We start from the raw sequence: 14,345 nt of genomic DNA on the forward strand, positions 1-14,345 counted from the left end.
TCCAGGGATGAGGGACTTCAGTTACGTGGATAGACTAGAGAAGCTGATGGCAGTTGATCCAATTCATTAAATATATTCAAGAAGGAGTTAGATATATTTCTTAAGGCTAAAGGCATCAAGGGATATGGGGAGAAAGCAGGGACAGGGTACTGAATTTGGATGATCAGCCATGATCTCATTAAATGGCAGAACAGGCTCGAGGGGCCGAGTGTCCTACTCCTGCTCCTATCTTCTATGTTCTCCTTAGAGCAGAGAAGGTTGAGAGGAGATTTGATCGAGGTATTCAAAATCATGAGGGCCCTAGACAGAGTAGATAGAGAGAAACTGTTCCCATTGGCGGAAAGGTTGAGAACCAGAGGAGACAGATTCAAAGTGATTGGCAAAAGAACCAAAGGTGACATGAGGAAAGACTTTTTTACTCAGCGAGTGGTTATGATCTGGAATGCACTGCCTGAAAGGGTGGTGGAGGCAGACTCAATCATAGCTTTCAAAAGGAAATTGATAAGTACCTGAAGGAAAAATATTTGCAGGGCCACGGAAAAGGACGGGGGAGTGGGACTAGCTGAAGTGCTCTTGCAGTGAGCTGGCACAGGCTCGATGGGCCGAATGGCCTCCGTCTGTGCTATAACCATTCTATGATTCTATAATATGGTATATGGTCTATAGTTACACATATGTAGGTCCAAATATACAAGACACTACATAGTTCAATCTCAGTAAGGACTAGATTATAAGAGTAACAGAACCAAAGCAAGCGAGAGAGATCGATACATAAAATTATACAGTATCAGTTATTTTCCAGGACTACGTAAAGAAATCCATTATTGCTCATCAAGTCTAGGCCATTTTGCCCAAACTAAATGTTCACTCAAAAAAATATTGCCAAAATCTACGTCATATCGCATTTTTCTGAATAGATGCTCGTGAATCAAAAATATATACTGAACTTGAACAGTGTTTAAATGATATTGCAAATGTACCTTAAACATGCAGTGAAATCAAATTCTTTAAAGGCACTGGGGCCAAATTTTGCCAAATACATTCGGTGCTATAGATAGCCAAGATGAGGTCTTCAGCTGAAACGCTGGGTTAGCCTGCGTTTAGTGCAAGACACTATCTTGGTAAAGGAGTTGAAACTAACACTAGGAACGACCACCCAGAGGCTTGTTAAATAGCTGACTGCCACTTGAAATGCCTGCTAGCGCTCGTTATAGAGGCTGCACGGCATTTTGGTGGCTAGCGCTTCAACTAACGCCGTTCCTAACATTGACCAGCTGTTTGGGAGTAAACACTATCAATGCTGATTTCAAGCGCTACTTAAAGGGATACTCACCATTTCATGTTCACTTGCTGCTTGAGCTGTGAAAAGGACCTCTGAAACACATCGGGAGACTTTCCGGGACACTTTGTCAAGATCTCACCAACTCGAGCAAGTTATTTGGGAAATTCTATGAGGATTTCACCTAAAAAGAGTAAGTGCTGTGCTTATAGGAGTCACTAGGAGCAAAGGAGTATTGGGTCATGGGCATCTTGCTAGGGTCCCCCTTGGTTTGGATAAGGCCAGGCAGAGCAGCACCAGCTGCTGCAGGAGAGACAGGAGGGGGATGTGGTATCATTCCCCCTGCAGGTACAGGACATCCCTCCTCCTCTGGCCCTCCTTCACCAGGATCTACAGTGCTGCATCCAAGAACCTGTGCACCGTCTCACTCGGTCCCTGAGCTATCCTGCAACATGCCGCTGTGAGCCAGCCAGAGCACTCAACACCTTCAGTGGAAGTGGGTGCGAGGAGCCAACATGTACTGCTCCACGAAGATTGTGTCGAATCAGCACGAGTGCTGAGCCTGCAGGTGTCTGTTTAGCACCTACAGGAAAGTTCAAATTATGGTAATCAGCAATTAGGACCAAAACTGTGCACTAAATCCAGACTTTCAAACAGGTTAATCTCGTTAGCACTGCACTCAATTAGCGCCTGTTTTCACCCTTTAGCCAAAATAACCTCCATTGGCTTTTATTATGAATTCATCAAATGGAAATAGCACTATTTTCTACTAAATTATTGTTCCTTTGCATTAAAATTACTTTTTTTTAAGCCAAAATAATTGGTCAGCAAAGACTCATTCAAGGTGAAGTAGGCTCTTTCGCTCAATGAATGAAGGCAGTAAGATTCGTTAGTGTATTTGCATAATCTCTTAAGGAATGTTAATATGCGATTTAAAAACTTTTCATAAGAAATATCAAAAAAATTAAAGAATTCTAAATAAACCAAGCCTATTCACTACTAAAAAGGATGATACATAAAAATAATCTTCTGCAAGATTCGTCATAGTGGATTCCAGAAATTCATCACTGGGTTGTCAGATCTACTTGCCCTTTAAAGATTTCACTGAAATGGCATCTAATGTGGTCGTGAGGCATCACTCAGGCTTGTTAAATCAAATCAGAAGCTCTCTACATGCTGATCAATGATCTCAGTCTTGCTATGGTGAAAGTCACTAAGTAAAGGCTAGGCTAGGCCTTCCCCACCCTCCACCGCCCCCACAAGGACGGAGAGGCAATCAAATCAACCAAGTTCCCACTCACACTTGGTATTGCGTTTGATTTCTGTTAGCAAAGGGCTAGGAGCCAGCCATCTGGCTGCCTGCTTCGCCAGAAATGATACAGGGAGACTCAAGAAAACAGAAGAGAGGAAAAGACCTTAATCCTTTTCAGCCAAGAAATATTTTAAGATAACCAAGCGATATGACAAACTTCCAATATAGTTGAATAGTTCAAGTTTTATTTACTGCATTTCACTTATACTGAATTACTTATACATTTGTAAAATTGGATTAGGCAGCCTTTGTGTGTATTGTTCCTCATTCTTACCATGGGCAAGTCCGGCAATCACACAGGAAAAGCACAGGAGAAAGCCTGATCTTTTAAAAGGACTTTTCCTTGCAACACACAACCTCCCCACATGGAAGTGGCCTATCTTTGGTTTTATTTTGACTAAATTTAGTAAAATTACAAATGGAAATTCAAAGATGTGGCTTACTTGTAACCTAGGAGATCAGATCTCTGTGGTAAAGGCAAAAAAAACAGAAATGAGAATATCATAGCAATCCTTGCTGAATTGATATGAAACAATTACAGCAAGCCTAGCTCCCTGGTCTTTGAGGTCCATTTGGACCAGAGAAAAAGGAGGAAATGTGCAACTGATGCCTTCCTGAAAGAAATTCAGGTGTTGTCTTGAATGCTATCATATCAAGTGCTTCTCAGCACACCACTATTTCACATTGATCTGGAGCACCAAAGGCCTTCTAGCTGATGCACATTTTGAAGGGTGTGGTAGAAATTGAAATGTATGGCAAAGTTAAATATACCAAAAATAATTCAAGCTCAGAGGCCCCCCAAAAATGAAGCACCATCACAAAGGAAAACGTTTTTCACTTGTAGAAACATTACAAATGTAAAGGATGGCACTGATGACAAAAAGAGACTACATAATGAGAACCACGCAGTGTGTTTGGGAAGCACAAGTCATGTGATGCAAGGGCAAAAGTCTCTTAAAAACAGCTCTCCCTCAGTTTCTTCTGAGAGATTATTGGACAAGCCCACAGTACATAAAAAGGGCTACAAAGAAATAATCAAACATCAACATTGTGTTTGGCACATATTGCTAAGCTATTCGGCTGAGTATCATCCTCCAAGTAATCCAGCTGAACTCTAACATACTAAAGAAAGAAAAGGAATCATGCACAAGACAAATCATTCCCTCAGGTAGGATATAATGCAAAAAAAAGTCTCCCTAATCCCTGGTGGCTTGCAGAAAGAGATAATCAGAAACAGGGCTCAGACAGGCATCCTGGTTTTGCTTAAATATCTTCCGTCTCTTGAACTCAGTTGTACATAGAGGACCAGATTCTGTTCTACTTGTGCACACTTTCAGTAAAACTATACATTTTTCACACTGGAAATTTAAAAAACTGTTCAGCCATGCAGAGGTACATTCTAAAACGCTCATGCCTGACAATGCCTTTCATTTGCTCTCTAAACTATCCTCTGCATTCATTTCTGAACAATTTACACCATTTCTAAACCCACAAGGGTTTGCAGAATACTTCCAACTTATTTAAGCACCATTTATTGTTTTTATTCAAATGGCCATCAAACTATATTTTCTTAGTTCTTGAAAACATTTTAATTTATGGAAGTTGCAAATATTTAGCAGAATCATTAAAAAAAAAACTGGTTAAAAATTGTTGGGTCTCTGTGTTGTCCTCCAATTTCCACTAAAAAGATTCATTTCAAAGTTGCATCCTACAGGATCAGTGGTTATTAATTTTGTAGAATTAACAGCTTTGATTGTCAATGCTATAAATTTGTGCCAGTGAATTCTTTACACCTCCCAGAAAGAGTCTCTTCACTGTTTGTTAGAAATAAGCTACAATTTCCCCATTTTTGATGAACTCAATACATTTACATTTAGTTGGCAATTTGCTCAGCAGCCAAAAAGTACAACTGGTTCTACACAATCCACAGGAATCATATACAATAAAGTTGCAGGCAGAATCTACTGTTAATATTTGCACAGGAACTTCAATGCCAATTTCCAAGGTTACCATGGCAATTTGTTGAACCAGAGATTTCAATACTGATTATTTTTTCTTTGCTCTTTGACATTTTAAAGGGCAAACAAAAGATCTAGCCCTGGACTTAGGCAACAAACAATCCTACCTCATTTCTGACTCTAAAGATTTACAAACCATGATATATTTCCACGTTAAAAATTAGATGAGCAATATTAAGATTTTTTTTTTTTTTTTTTAAACTGGAACTACGCCATCTTCCAAAATGTAACCAGTTTGTGTACTAATTTGCATAAACAGTATTCAAACATTGCAGGAGTTAAACAAATGAACTTTCCTGGAGTAAAGAAGTGTCTGGATGCACTTGGGAAGATCATGAAGTTCCCTAATATTTGTGCCTTATTCTATTTGCATTGCTCCCTTCCCAATTTAACTATCTACTGAAAGGGAAAATGTGAGGTGATGCAAGAAAAGTGTGAGGTGATGCATTTTGGACAGACTAACAAGGCAAGGGAATACACAATGAATGGTAAGACCCTAGGAAAGACAGAGGATCAGAGGGACCTTGGTGTGCATGTACATAGATCCCTGAAGGCAGCAGAACAGGTGGACAAGGTGGTTAAAAAGGCATATGGGATACTTGCCTTAATTAGCCAAAGGATAGAATATAAGAGCAGGGAGGTTATGATGGAGCTGTACAAAACGCTGGTAAGGCCACAGCTGGAGTACTGTGTGCAGTTCTGGTTGCCACACTATAGGAAGGATGTGATTGCTTTGGAGAGGGTGCAGAGGGGATTTACCAGGAGGTTACCTGGGCTGGAGCGCTTCAGCTATGAAGAAAGACTGGACAGGCTGGGGTTGTTTTCCTTGGAGCAGAGAAGGCTGAGGGGGGATCTGATTGAGGTATACAAAATTATGAGGGGCATAGATAGGGTGGATAGAAAGGAACTTTTCCCCTTAGTAGAGGGGTCAATAACAAGGGGGCATAGATTCAAGGTAAGGGGCAGGAGGTTTAGAGGGGATTTGAGGAAAAACTTTTTCACCCAGAGGGTGGTTGGAATCTGGAACTCACTGCCTGAAAGGGTGGTAGAGGCAGGAACCCTCACAACATTCAAGAAGCATTTGGATGAGCACTTGAAATGCCATAGCATACAAGGCTACGGACCAAATGCTGGAAAATGGGATTAGATTAGATAGGGCTTGATGGCCAGCGCGGACACGGTGGGCCGAAGGGCCTCTTTCTGTGCTGTATAACTCTATGACTCTATGGTTAAAATATTTTTAGTCAGAAATAAAATAGGAATAGCATTATATGTAGTTTTTCAGCATCATCGGAATTTCTGCAGAATTCAGACGTCATTAGGATGGTGCTGTATTTTATTTTCAGTCTCCTTCAGTGTCGCAAGCATTGTAAGTCAACTGGAAAAAAAACAGATATGCATTCAACACAGTTAAGATCAATGACATACAGTAGCACTTTTCAATCCAAATGGCTAGGAAATGATGGCAGATGTATAGCAATGTTACGGCCATGTCTAAAAAAAGGACTCTTTGTAAATTGTACCACATTTGTTAAGTTTATTCATTACTAAAAATGTAATTTGGCATTGTTGCTGTTGCAGTCCTTGGTTTCAGTAAGCTACCAGATGGCATAGTTATTGCAGCAGTGCAGAATAGATATGAGCTGTACAAAGTAGCATCACCGTGGCAATATAAAAATAATTTGTTTTGAAAAGTGGAACTATACAAACTTCCAAAATGTAACCAGCTAGTTCGTGTGCTAACTTTCATAAACAGTATTCAAACATTGTACGACTTAAGCAAATGAACCTCCCTGAAGTAATGAACTATGTGGAACATTTTGGACGGTCGAGTAGCTTCCTAATCCCTGTTTAGTACATCAGTTTTATTTATTTTTTTAATTACAGATTTTTTTATAGATCTAATTTGGTCAACAACAAAAAATTGTCATCCTTTTTTGAAGAAGTCTACAAACCGTACAACCTAGAAAAAAAGTGGAACAAACTGATATTACACCGACTGTACTTTGTAGGGATTGCAACAGCAGAACAAAAAATGCAAAATACTGGATCATACTTTTTTCTACATTAACCTACTTTAAATTTTCATCTAACAAGATTTATTAAATCATATTAGCTTCTTCATGATTCTGCAGGACTGAATTTTTTTTAAATCACTTTGAATATATATTTTTAAGTATATAATGGAGAAATAAACCATACCTTTATTCAAGACATTTGGCATGTGTGCATTGGGGAAAAACATTTAAATATCACTGCTATCCATTTTCACCCTGCAATGTACAATTTTTAAAATATTTCCCAGACTATTTTTCTCAGCTTTATCACATTATAACTGATTCTCTATTATCCAAGTACCTACTGAATTTTTAGCAACTGAAATAGAATACTTGCATATCTTATAATTATTTACAGTTGCATGCTGGAATTTTCAGCATTGCTGCATTTTCACCAACCATACAAGGAAAACAGCTTTTATTCCTGTTTACTGATTCACTTCAGACAACGGCAGCCTACAAGAATAAAGCAATAACTTTTTTTTCCCCTTCAAGTAATTGCTTGACTTTTACCTAAAATGTCAGCAGAGATTTTTTTTTGCATCCAAGGAACTTTCAAACAGATTCAATGGGCACGATCTTGCCAGCCCTGGGGAGGCGGGTATGGAGGCTAGACTGCCGAGAAAATGGCAGAATCTTGGAGCGGGTGCCGAACCCGCCTCCATGCCATCTTACCAGGAGGGTAGCCGACACACGCCGGGTCCCGTCTCCTTGGAGGCGGGAAGGGGATTAGTGCCACTTATCTGCCTGTTAACAGGTAGTTAACAGGCAGATGAGAGGATTATACCCATTTTGCCCACACAAGTGCGGGCTTCCCAAAGGCTCCGAACCCCGTCAGGGTCACCGAGGCAAGCAGTGGGTCTGCGGGGGTCAGAGGGTTGCAAAAGTGCACTGTGGAGGTAAGTGATGGGTGCAAGTGTGGAGAGGTGAGTATGTGAGGTAAGTGGAAAGTGTTAGTAAAAGTTTACTTGCCTTTGTTTTTGCAGGCTTCAAGAGTTGGGGATGTGGAGAGTCTCGCACCTTCGCGGCAGAGATGACAGATGGCCGCCGCATTCTCCAATGTAACAACCACCTAATTTCTGTTAAATAAAGAGGTTTGACGAGTCTTGAATTCAAGAACTCATCAAACTACAGAGAATGTCAGTGTTTGACAGCTTCACAGCGCTGTCAAACGATGACAATTCATCTGTCAAAATTTGACAGATGAAACGTCATACGTTGACGTTCTCTGTAACCTGCTTTCCCTTATTTGGCCTGCTAAGCCCGCTGGGCGGGCTTAACAAGGTCAAGCAAGGGAAAATAGCGTGGGTTGGCCAGAAGTTGATGGAGGCGGGACTGAAACCCAACAAGTGGGAGTCCCGCCTCCAAACACTCCCCATTGGCAAAATCCAGCCCAATATGTTGAAGTGCTGGTAAGTAACTATAGCCAAAATGGCATACCAATATAAATACAGATCATAATTTTCCAACTTTAAACATTGATTATAGCCCTCAAAAGCAGCCACAATTTATATGGAACAGTTTTTTTAAACTATCAATATGCCATTTAATGTATGCACGTTTGTCATACATGCACAGAGCAAGGCACAACAATGCACATTAAACTTCTGTTCCTCATCTGCAGACTTTCACACATGACAAATGTTATATTTTCACACTCTACTTTGAGTTATATATTATTAGAAACTGAATGGTTGTAAAGGTGGAATTAAGAAATTGTGCATTCCTGAACCAATCATTTTGGTGTCATTATTCTTTCTCTTGGCATGAGGTAATCAGAAAGCTGATGCTATTTTTGTATAATATAACACATCAATTTGGATTTCCATTTTTTAGTAATATGTTGAGCTTTATTAAAAGAAACTAGGAAAACTTCTAAATACACCCAACTTTAATCAAAGTAGCATAAAAATGTAAAAATCAGGCATTCGTTCATTGTCCAGTGTTTCTGTTTGGCTTATATTCTTGATCAAGGCCAAAAAAGGCAAACTCTATGTTTCTCAAACAACTCTTTCAGCTTTAGACTTTTTCTTCAACACTGTCACCAATTTACTTCAGAATATAGTGTAATACTGTACTAGTAAAGACAGAAGTGCAGATGTTATCTTTTTCATTCAAAAATATTCACAATTTAGACATCCAAACCTCGTATCCAACAAGTTGCACTTCATAATGACCACAGAATGAAACAGAATTGCCAAAGATCAAGCTGTAATTTTGAGTGGCCTTGGCTGGTAGTCTGGCATAAATAAAAATGATCAGAATTTATTTAAAGCCAGTCATTGGCAAACTGGACTGGCTCAGTAATTGCATACATTACTGCTAGTGCATTTTGCCCAGCTGAATCTTCTTCCAGGCTTCAGATGCTGTAAAAATGCAAGAGTCTATGATCCCAGCAACTGTAAAAGTTCCTCCAATGATTGCGCAGATCTGGGGGTTAAAAATTATATAATGAATCAAATTATGTAATTCAAATACTGTACCACAATTTCTATGCTCAACTTTTGTGATTAATTTTTTTTGAAAAAAATCACCTGAAGCATTTTATCCAAAACAAGACTTGCAAAATAACATTTCTTTCCCATATCAAAACTAGTTTTCCAAGATGAAGTGAATTTGTACATTTATACTCAAACATAATTTTACAAATTACAAATCCCAATTCAAAACTCTCCCATGCATTAATTTAAACAATTAAATGTACTCTCTACAAATTTAGTCATTATCAAATAAAAATCTTCATGCCAGGTTTTAATCTCATCACTTAGCATGGAATAATAAAAAAATAAAATGTGCATGTATATAAATGTTTTTGTTACAAATTTCAAGTGAGCGCTAGATATTCCCTAGGGTTCAGCATCATCAGTCTCTTCTGTAAGCCAATCCCACACCTTGTGATCAAGGATTACTGCCCAATATCTTGTCCTACAATAGCATGACTTGGGGTCGCAACAGCAAAACCCCCATTCGGACACTGGATACTATAATCTCAGATGTGCCACTGTGCGCATTTCATCTATCTTCTAAAAGGTAGACTGATAAAACACTTCAGCGAGACAAAGCCAATTATGAGCAGAGGCTGACTTATTTTGCAAAGAATACGTGAAACAAGAGACAATGTTTACAGTGAATTCTAACCTATTTCATAACATTCCTTCTAACATAGAAAATAGCAAAGAATGCCACACTGTCCCTGTTGATGGGCTAAATACACTTCTGCCCAGTAATTTTTCCAAAACTGGTATGCACTAAGCTTAAGGAGAGAATCCTCACTTCACCTGCCTGACTTCCTTACCAGATCCAATCAGTGTACCTGCAGATTGTATGGACAGGAAAGCCCAGGCTTGACTTCTAGACATCCCACAGCTCTTTGTGCTCAGGGACTGACCAATTGAGCTAGCAATCAAAATGGCTACTGCCTTCCCAGGTGTGAGCATCCTTGGCTCACATGAATGAAGCCAATCTGACATTACATGTCAAACTAGCACAAAGTGTTGAAGCATGTAAGCAACATCCCATTATCTCAAACTGATATGGATAACCGTTTTGATGGCTGGTTCAATACCTTTCCGGAGAACTCAGTAAAATACCTAATTTCCCCTTTGTCCCAATGGCTCCAGCCTTTGTTTCTCGGTCAAATTAAAAAAGATGCTGGATCTTTGGGAATTAATCCCTTGAATCGGAGTCTGACTTTACTTCTAAAATTATACCAAAAATCTTTTCTAGGCCAGTTGCAAGACAGCTATTAACAGCAACTAACACCTAAAATATCACGTCAATCTCTTTAGATGCCTTGAAGTGAAAGCAGAAGGAGTCCTGGAAGAGAATTGAAAAAAGAAAAAAATGGAGAAAGGAAGAGCAAGCAAAAGTTTTTAAACTATTTTTAGTAAAATCAATTTTCAGTAGTACCTATATAGGGTTAATATTACAGTAATAAATCTAGACAAAATTGGAGTAGAGTAGAATAGTATTGTAAAATTAGGGCTCGTTTCAGAATCAATGATGCATGAGCCGAGAATTAAGTGCCAATAATTCAACCTTTACATCACCAGCAATTCCAGAGACCCAGGGCTGGTCCGTCTTTTTTTTTTACTTAAATAAAATTTCACAGCAGCTTTTCATGATTAATAGGAATATAGGAAAGTACAGCAGCAGAATAGGCTCTGTAATCTATGTGACCAGTCCTAAAAACTAATACTCTTCGATCACCAAATATTTATCCAATTCTCCCTTAAATTTGTTCACACTAACTGCCAAACCAGGCACTCTGTTCCATACATTCACCATCTAGGGGGTAAAAGTAAAGGTGACAGCTAAGGATTTTTAGTGCCTGAACATTGGTATGGATCCCAAAATGAATCTGCAGAGGAACTGTTTATACCCATGTGGGGAAGGCTGAGTTTGTTTGAGATTATTTTTTTTTTTTTTTTTTTTTTTTTTTTTTTTTTTTTTTAAATCGCACACACATTAGATTATATGAGGGCAATTTTCACATTCGGTGGGGGTGGAAAACGTGTGGTAGCAGACTGACAATCATTTATACATAGAATTACATAGAAATTACAGCATAGAAATGGGCCATTTGGCCCAACTGGTCTATGCTCCACACAATCCCCCTCCACCCTACTGCATCTAACATTATCAGCACAACCTTTTATTCCTTTCTCCCTCATACTTATCTAGCTTCCCCTTAAATGTATCTATGCTCGTCGCATTAGAACTGTCATGTTCGTTCCACAGCTGCTGACTGACCTGCTGTGAGTTTCCAGCATTTTCAGTTTTCACTCAATAACTGCTCTTTATTCTTACAAGCTGTTATGTTACAAGGCATTTTGGATTCACCCCACCTGATCTTCTTTTCCATTGCAGTCAATGCAGGATGTGTAACGGATGGCCAATCCCCTACCGCCAGTTTTCTAGCCCCTCTGAAAATGAAAATTACCCCCCATGACTCTTAAGTTATAACCTTCACTCTGACTGGAAGCTACTGGATCTAGACTTGTAACTTTTTTTCCAGATTAAAATTATGTATTAAATTAGGATGCAGTCACCAAACCTCCTAAGGGCTACATTAATGCAAGTGGACAGACTGTATTATACGTCAGGATATAAATGGTTTGAATTTAATACTATCAGAGGGGATCTGGTAGCATTTTATACCACTATTAATCTTTACTGCATTTTAACAACAGTTAGGGTAAGTAAGGTCACAATGCTCAGATTAATGTGCATTATTTTTCCAATGTCACAAATATATGGACATTTACAAGTTCACATTTTGACAATTTATGAAATTAAAATTGTGACCCATACCATTTGATGAATATGTATTTGCTGCGTAGGTGTGAAAGCTGTGGCTTCATCCCAAATGCTTGCTCCATAAACAATGCACCATCTGCCAGCCAGCAGGTAATCTCCCTAGAAACAGCCCTGGGTAGCTTTCAGTGAACCATGATGATTCACATACTGCCATAGCAACAATGATGTAAATCCTCAGGATTAACACTATTAGTCTCTAAATTTGGCCTAGAAGAATGATGCCCTTCGATTACAGTCCCAGAGTCAGAAGTACAACAATTTAAAGGAGCCTTCATTCTTAAATTTAGACCGAAAGCAGGATTAAAATCAGAATTATATATTTCCTAAAGCTTCACAGGATATATCAGAAATATTGGTCACTCCCTTGGATACAATCATTCGTATTAAGTGTATGAAGCTCAGTTTTTGGAATTTCTATATGCAGTGGTCAGTTACAATATCAATCGATTCTAATCTCTGTTCCTCCTCTTGGTAACTGGCAGGAAGCCTGGGTGGAGAAGTGAAGTGAACAGCACAAGCCCCATACATTCTTGAAATTGACCGGCTGCAAGAACTTGAATGTCCATGCGGCAAGTAAGAGACATTATGTAGGCTTTATCTGAAGTTGCTTTGGTAAGTGTTTACTTTGAAAGGATCTGTAGGTTGACAATAGACTGGTACTGGAATAACAGTGAGAGCTGATTAAAATGTAGTTTTTCCAAAGAGCACTTAAGTGCCAAGTGGTGCAGTGCTACTGCTCCACTGAATAGCTGCTATTTAAAACGTGGGTGAAATATGTAGACGGTAGCTCCATGCTCCTGAGCATCTGCAGCAGGACTCCCCTCCCCCTTTCTGCAATATTAGCAATTCTATCTTGTTTTCTCAGCCAGGACACAGTACAACAATGCAATAATGTGCCTATTGCACCTCTAACTAAATTGAACCAAGAAACAGGGTGAAGGGAGGTGCAAGAGATTGGATTTAGAAATTGCTCATCCTAAGCTTTTTTTAAAAAATAATTTAAGTATTTTACAATTAATAGCTTCACAGGGACTAAGGCACATCGGCTAAAAATTCGGTGGCGCCCCGTTTGGGGCGCCAGTCTTGCCTGGGCGCCGGAAGTTCTGCCCCAGAAGGAGCCGCGAGCGCCAGCCTGATATTCAGTTTCAGCGCCCCAAATGGAAGCGGGGCGCTGCTTGAGGCGCCCCGCATCCCTCTTGGGGTGCTGCAACTGAAAATCGCAGCGCTACGTGCCGCAGCGCCACGGCACGCTGCGGTACTGCAGGCCTTCCTCCCCTTCTTAAAAGGGGAGGGGCCTGCTGCAGCGCGATCAGAGATCGCGAGTGCCGGCAAAAGAGCCCGGCACCGAGGAGAAATGCCAGGCTCTTGGGACACAGCTGGCACTACCGGGGGGGTGGGGGGGGGGGGGGCTCAGGAGGCCGGGGACGGCAGCGCGGAGAGGTGCTGGCAGGCGGCCAACAACAAAAATGGCCACCCCGCACCCCTCCTTTAATTTGCGCCTCTACCGTCGCAGGTAGGCCCCCCCGAACCGGTCGCAAATTGCGACTGGCGCTACAGCGAGGGGCACAACCAAATATCGCGTTCGGGGCGGTAGCGGGGCGCTGCGCACACCGATGACGTCATCGGTGGCGGCGCAGCGCTACAGGCTAATGCCGCCATTAGCGCCCCGCTAAATTTCGCGGGAGGCGTGGCCAGTGGCGCTAAAACCACTAAGTGCCCTCTTTGGGTGCTAACTGGTGGCGCAGCCCACCGAATTTCTAGGCCATAAACTTTGAGTTTAACTAGAGGTTATGATCAGGCTTCTACCGAAGTACTTCCTAATCCGCCAGAATCTGCTTACGCACACATTGCGTAAGTAATAAGCAGACAATACTCATGTAAAAAATGTTAAAGTGCAGAAAATGTAGCTATATAGGATTGAGACTGGGCTACACAATTTAATTTTTTGAAATAGTATAATCATATCACAAATGGAATAAAGCTCAACAACTGAAGGAAACACAGGCAAGTTACAGAATCACCAAAACTTTGATCAAACCATAATTCTAGTTTAAAGTTGGTTATAAAATTCTTGCTGAATCAGATATGAAACATACTTCATCAGCTTGGAGGTCCACTTGTGGATGTCGCAATACAAAAATTAATTCAAAAAATTGGTATATTTAACATTGGCAGAATAATATTTTCTTCAGGTTCAACCTATAATTTGAAGTTTAGCAGTAGGTGCAATGAAAAGAATCTTCACTGGATTAAAATACATAATAATGTATTCTGCACTGGATTGAAGATTTCTAGATAGACTATTATAATATTCTACTTAAAATCTACTAATTGCTATTATGTGAATTGTGCAGTAATCT

At 40.1% G+C, this 14,345-nt stretch overlaps 1 protein-coding gene across 4 annotated transcripts in view; it reads right to left on the bottom strand.

Annotated features, from left to right (window-relative positions):
- Positions 1–2,754: 2,754 nt before the first annotated feature.
- Positions 2,755–14,345, bottom strand: part of ergic1 (endoplasmic reticulum-golgi intermediate compartment 1) — a 72,770-nt gene continuing 61,179 nt past the window's right edge. For 3 of the 4 annotated variants that reach the window (XM_085995324.1, XM_085995327.1, XM_085995326.1), the window contains one exon: positions 8,489–9,096. In XM_085995324.1, coding sequence (XP_085851450.1) covers positions 8,989–9,096 — 108 coding nt within the window. In that variant the 3' untranslated portion in view covers positions 8,489–8,988. Of the gene's footprint in view, positions 5,988–8,488; positions 9,097–14,345 lie in introns of those variants that run through there. The other variant, XM_085995325.1, reaches the window with a different exon arrangement.

The sequence above is a fragment of the Somniosus microcephalus genome, chromosome 8 (assembly GCF_052327205.1).
Source record: "Somniosus microcephalus isolate GS21.2 chromosome 8, FLI_Smic_1.0, whole genome shotgun sequence".
Taxonomy (NCBI): Eukaryota; Metazoa; Chordata; class Chondrichthyes; order Squaliformes; family Somniosidae; genus Somniosus; species Somniosus microcephalus.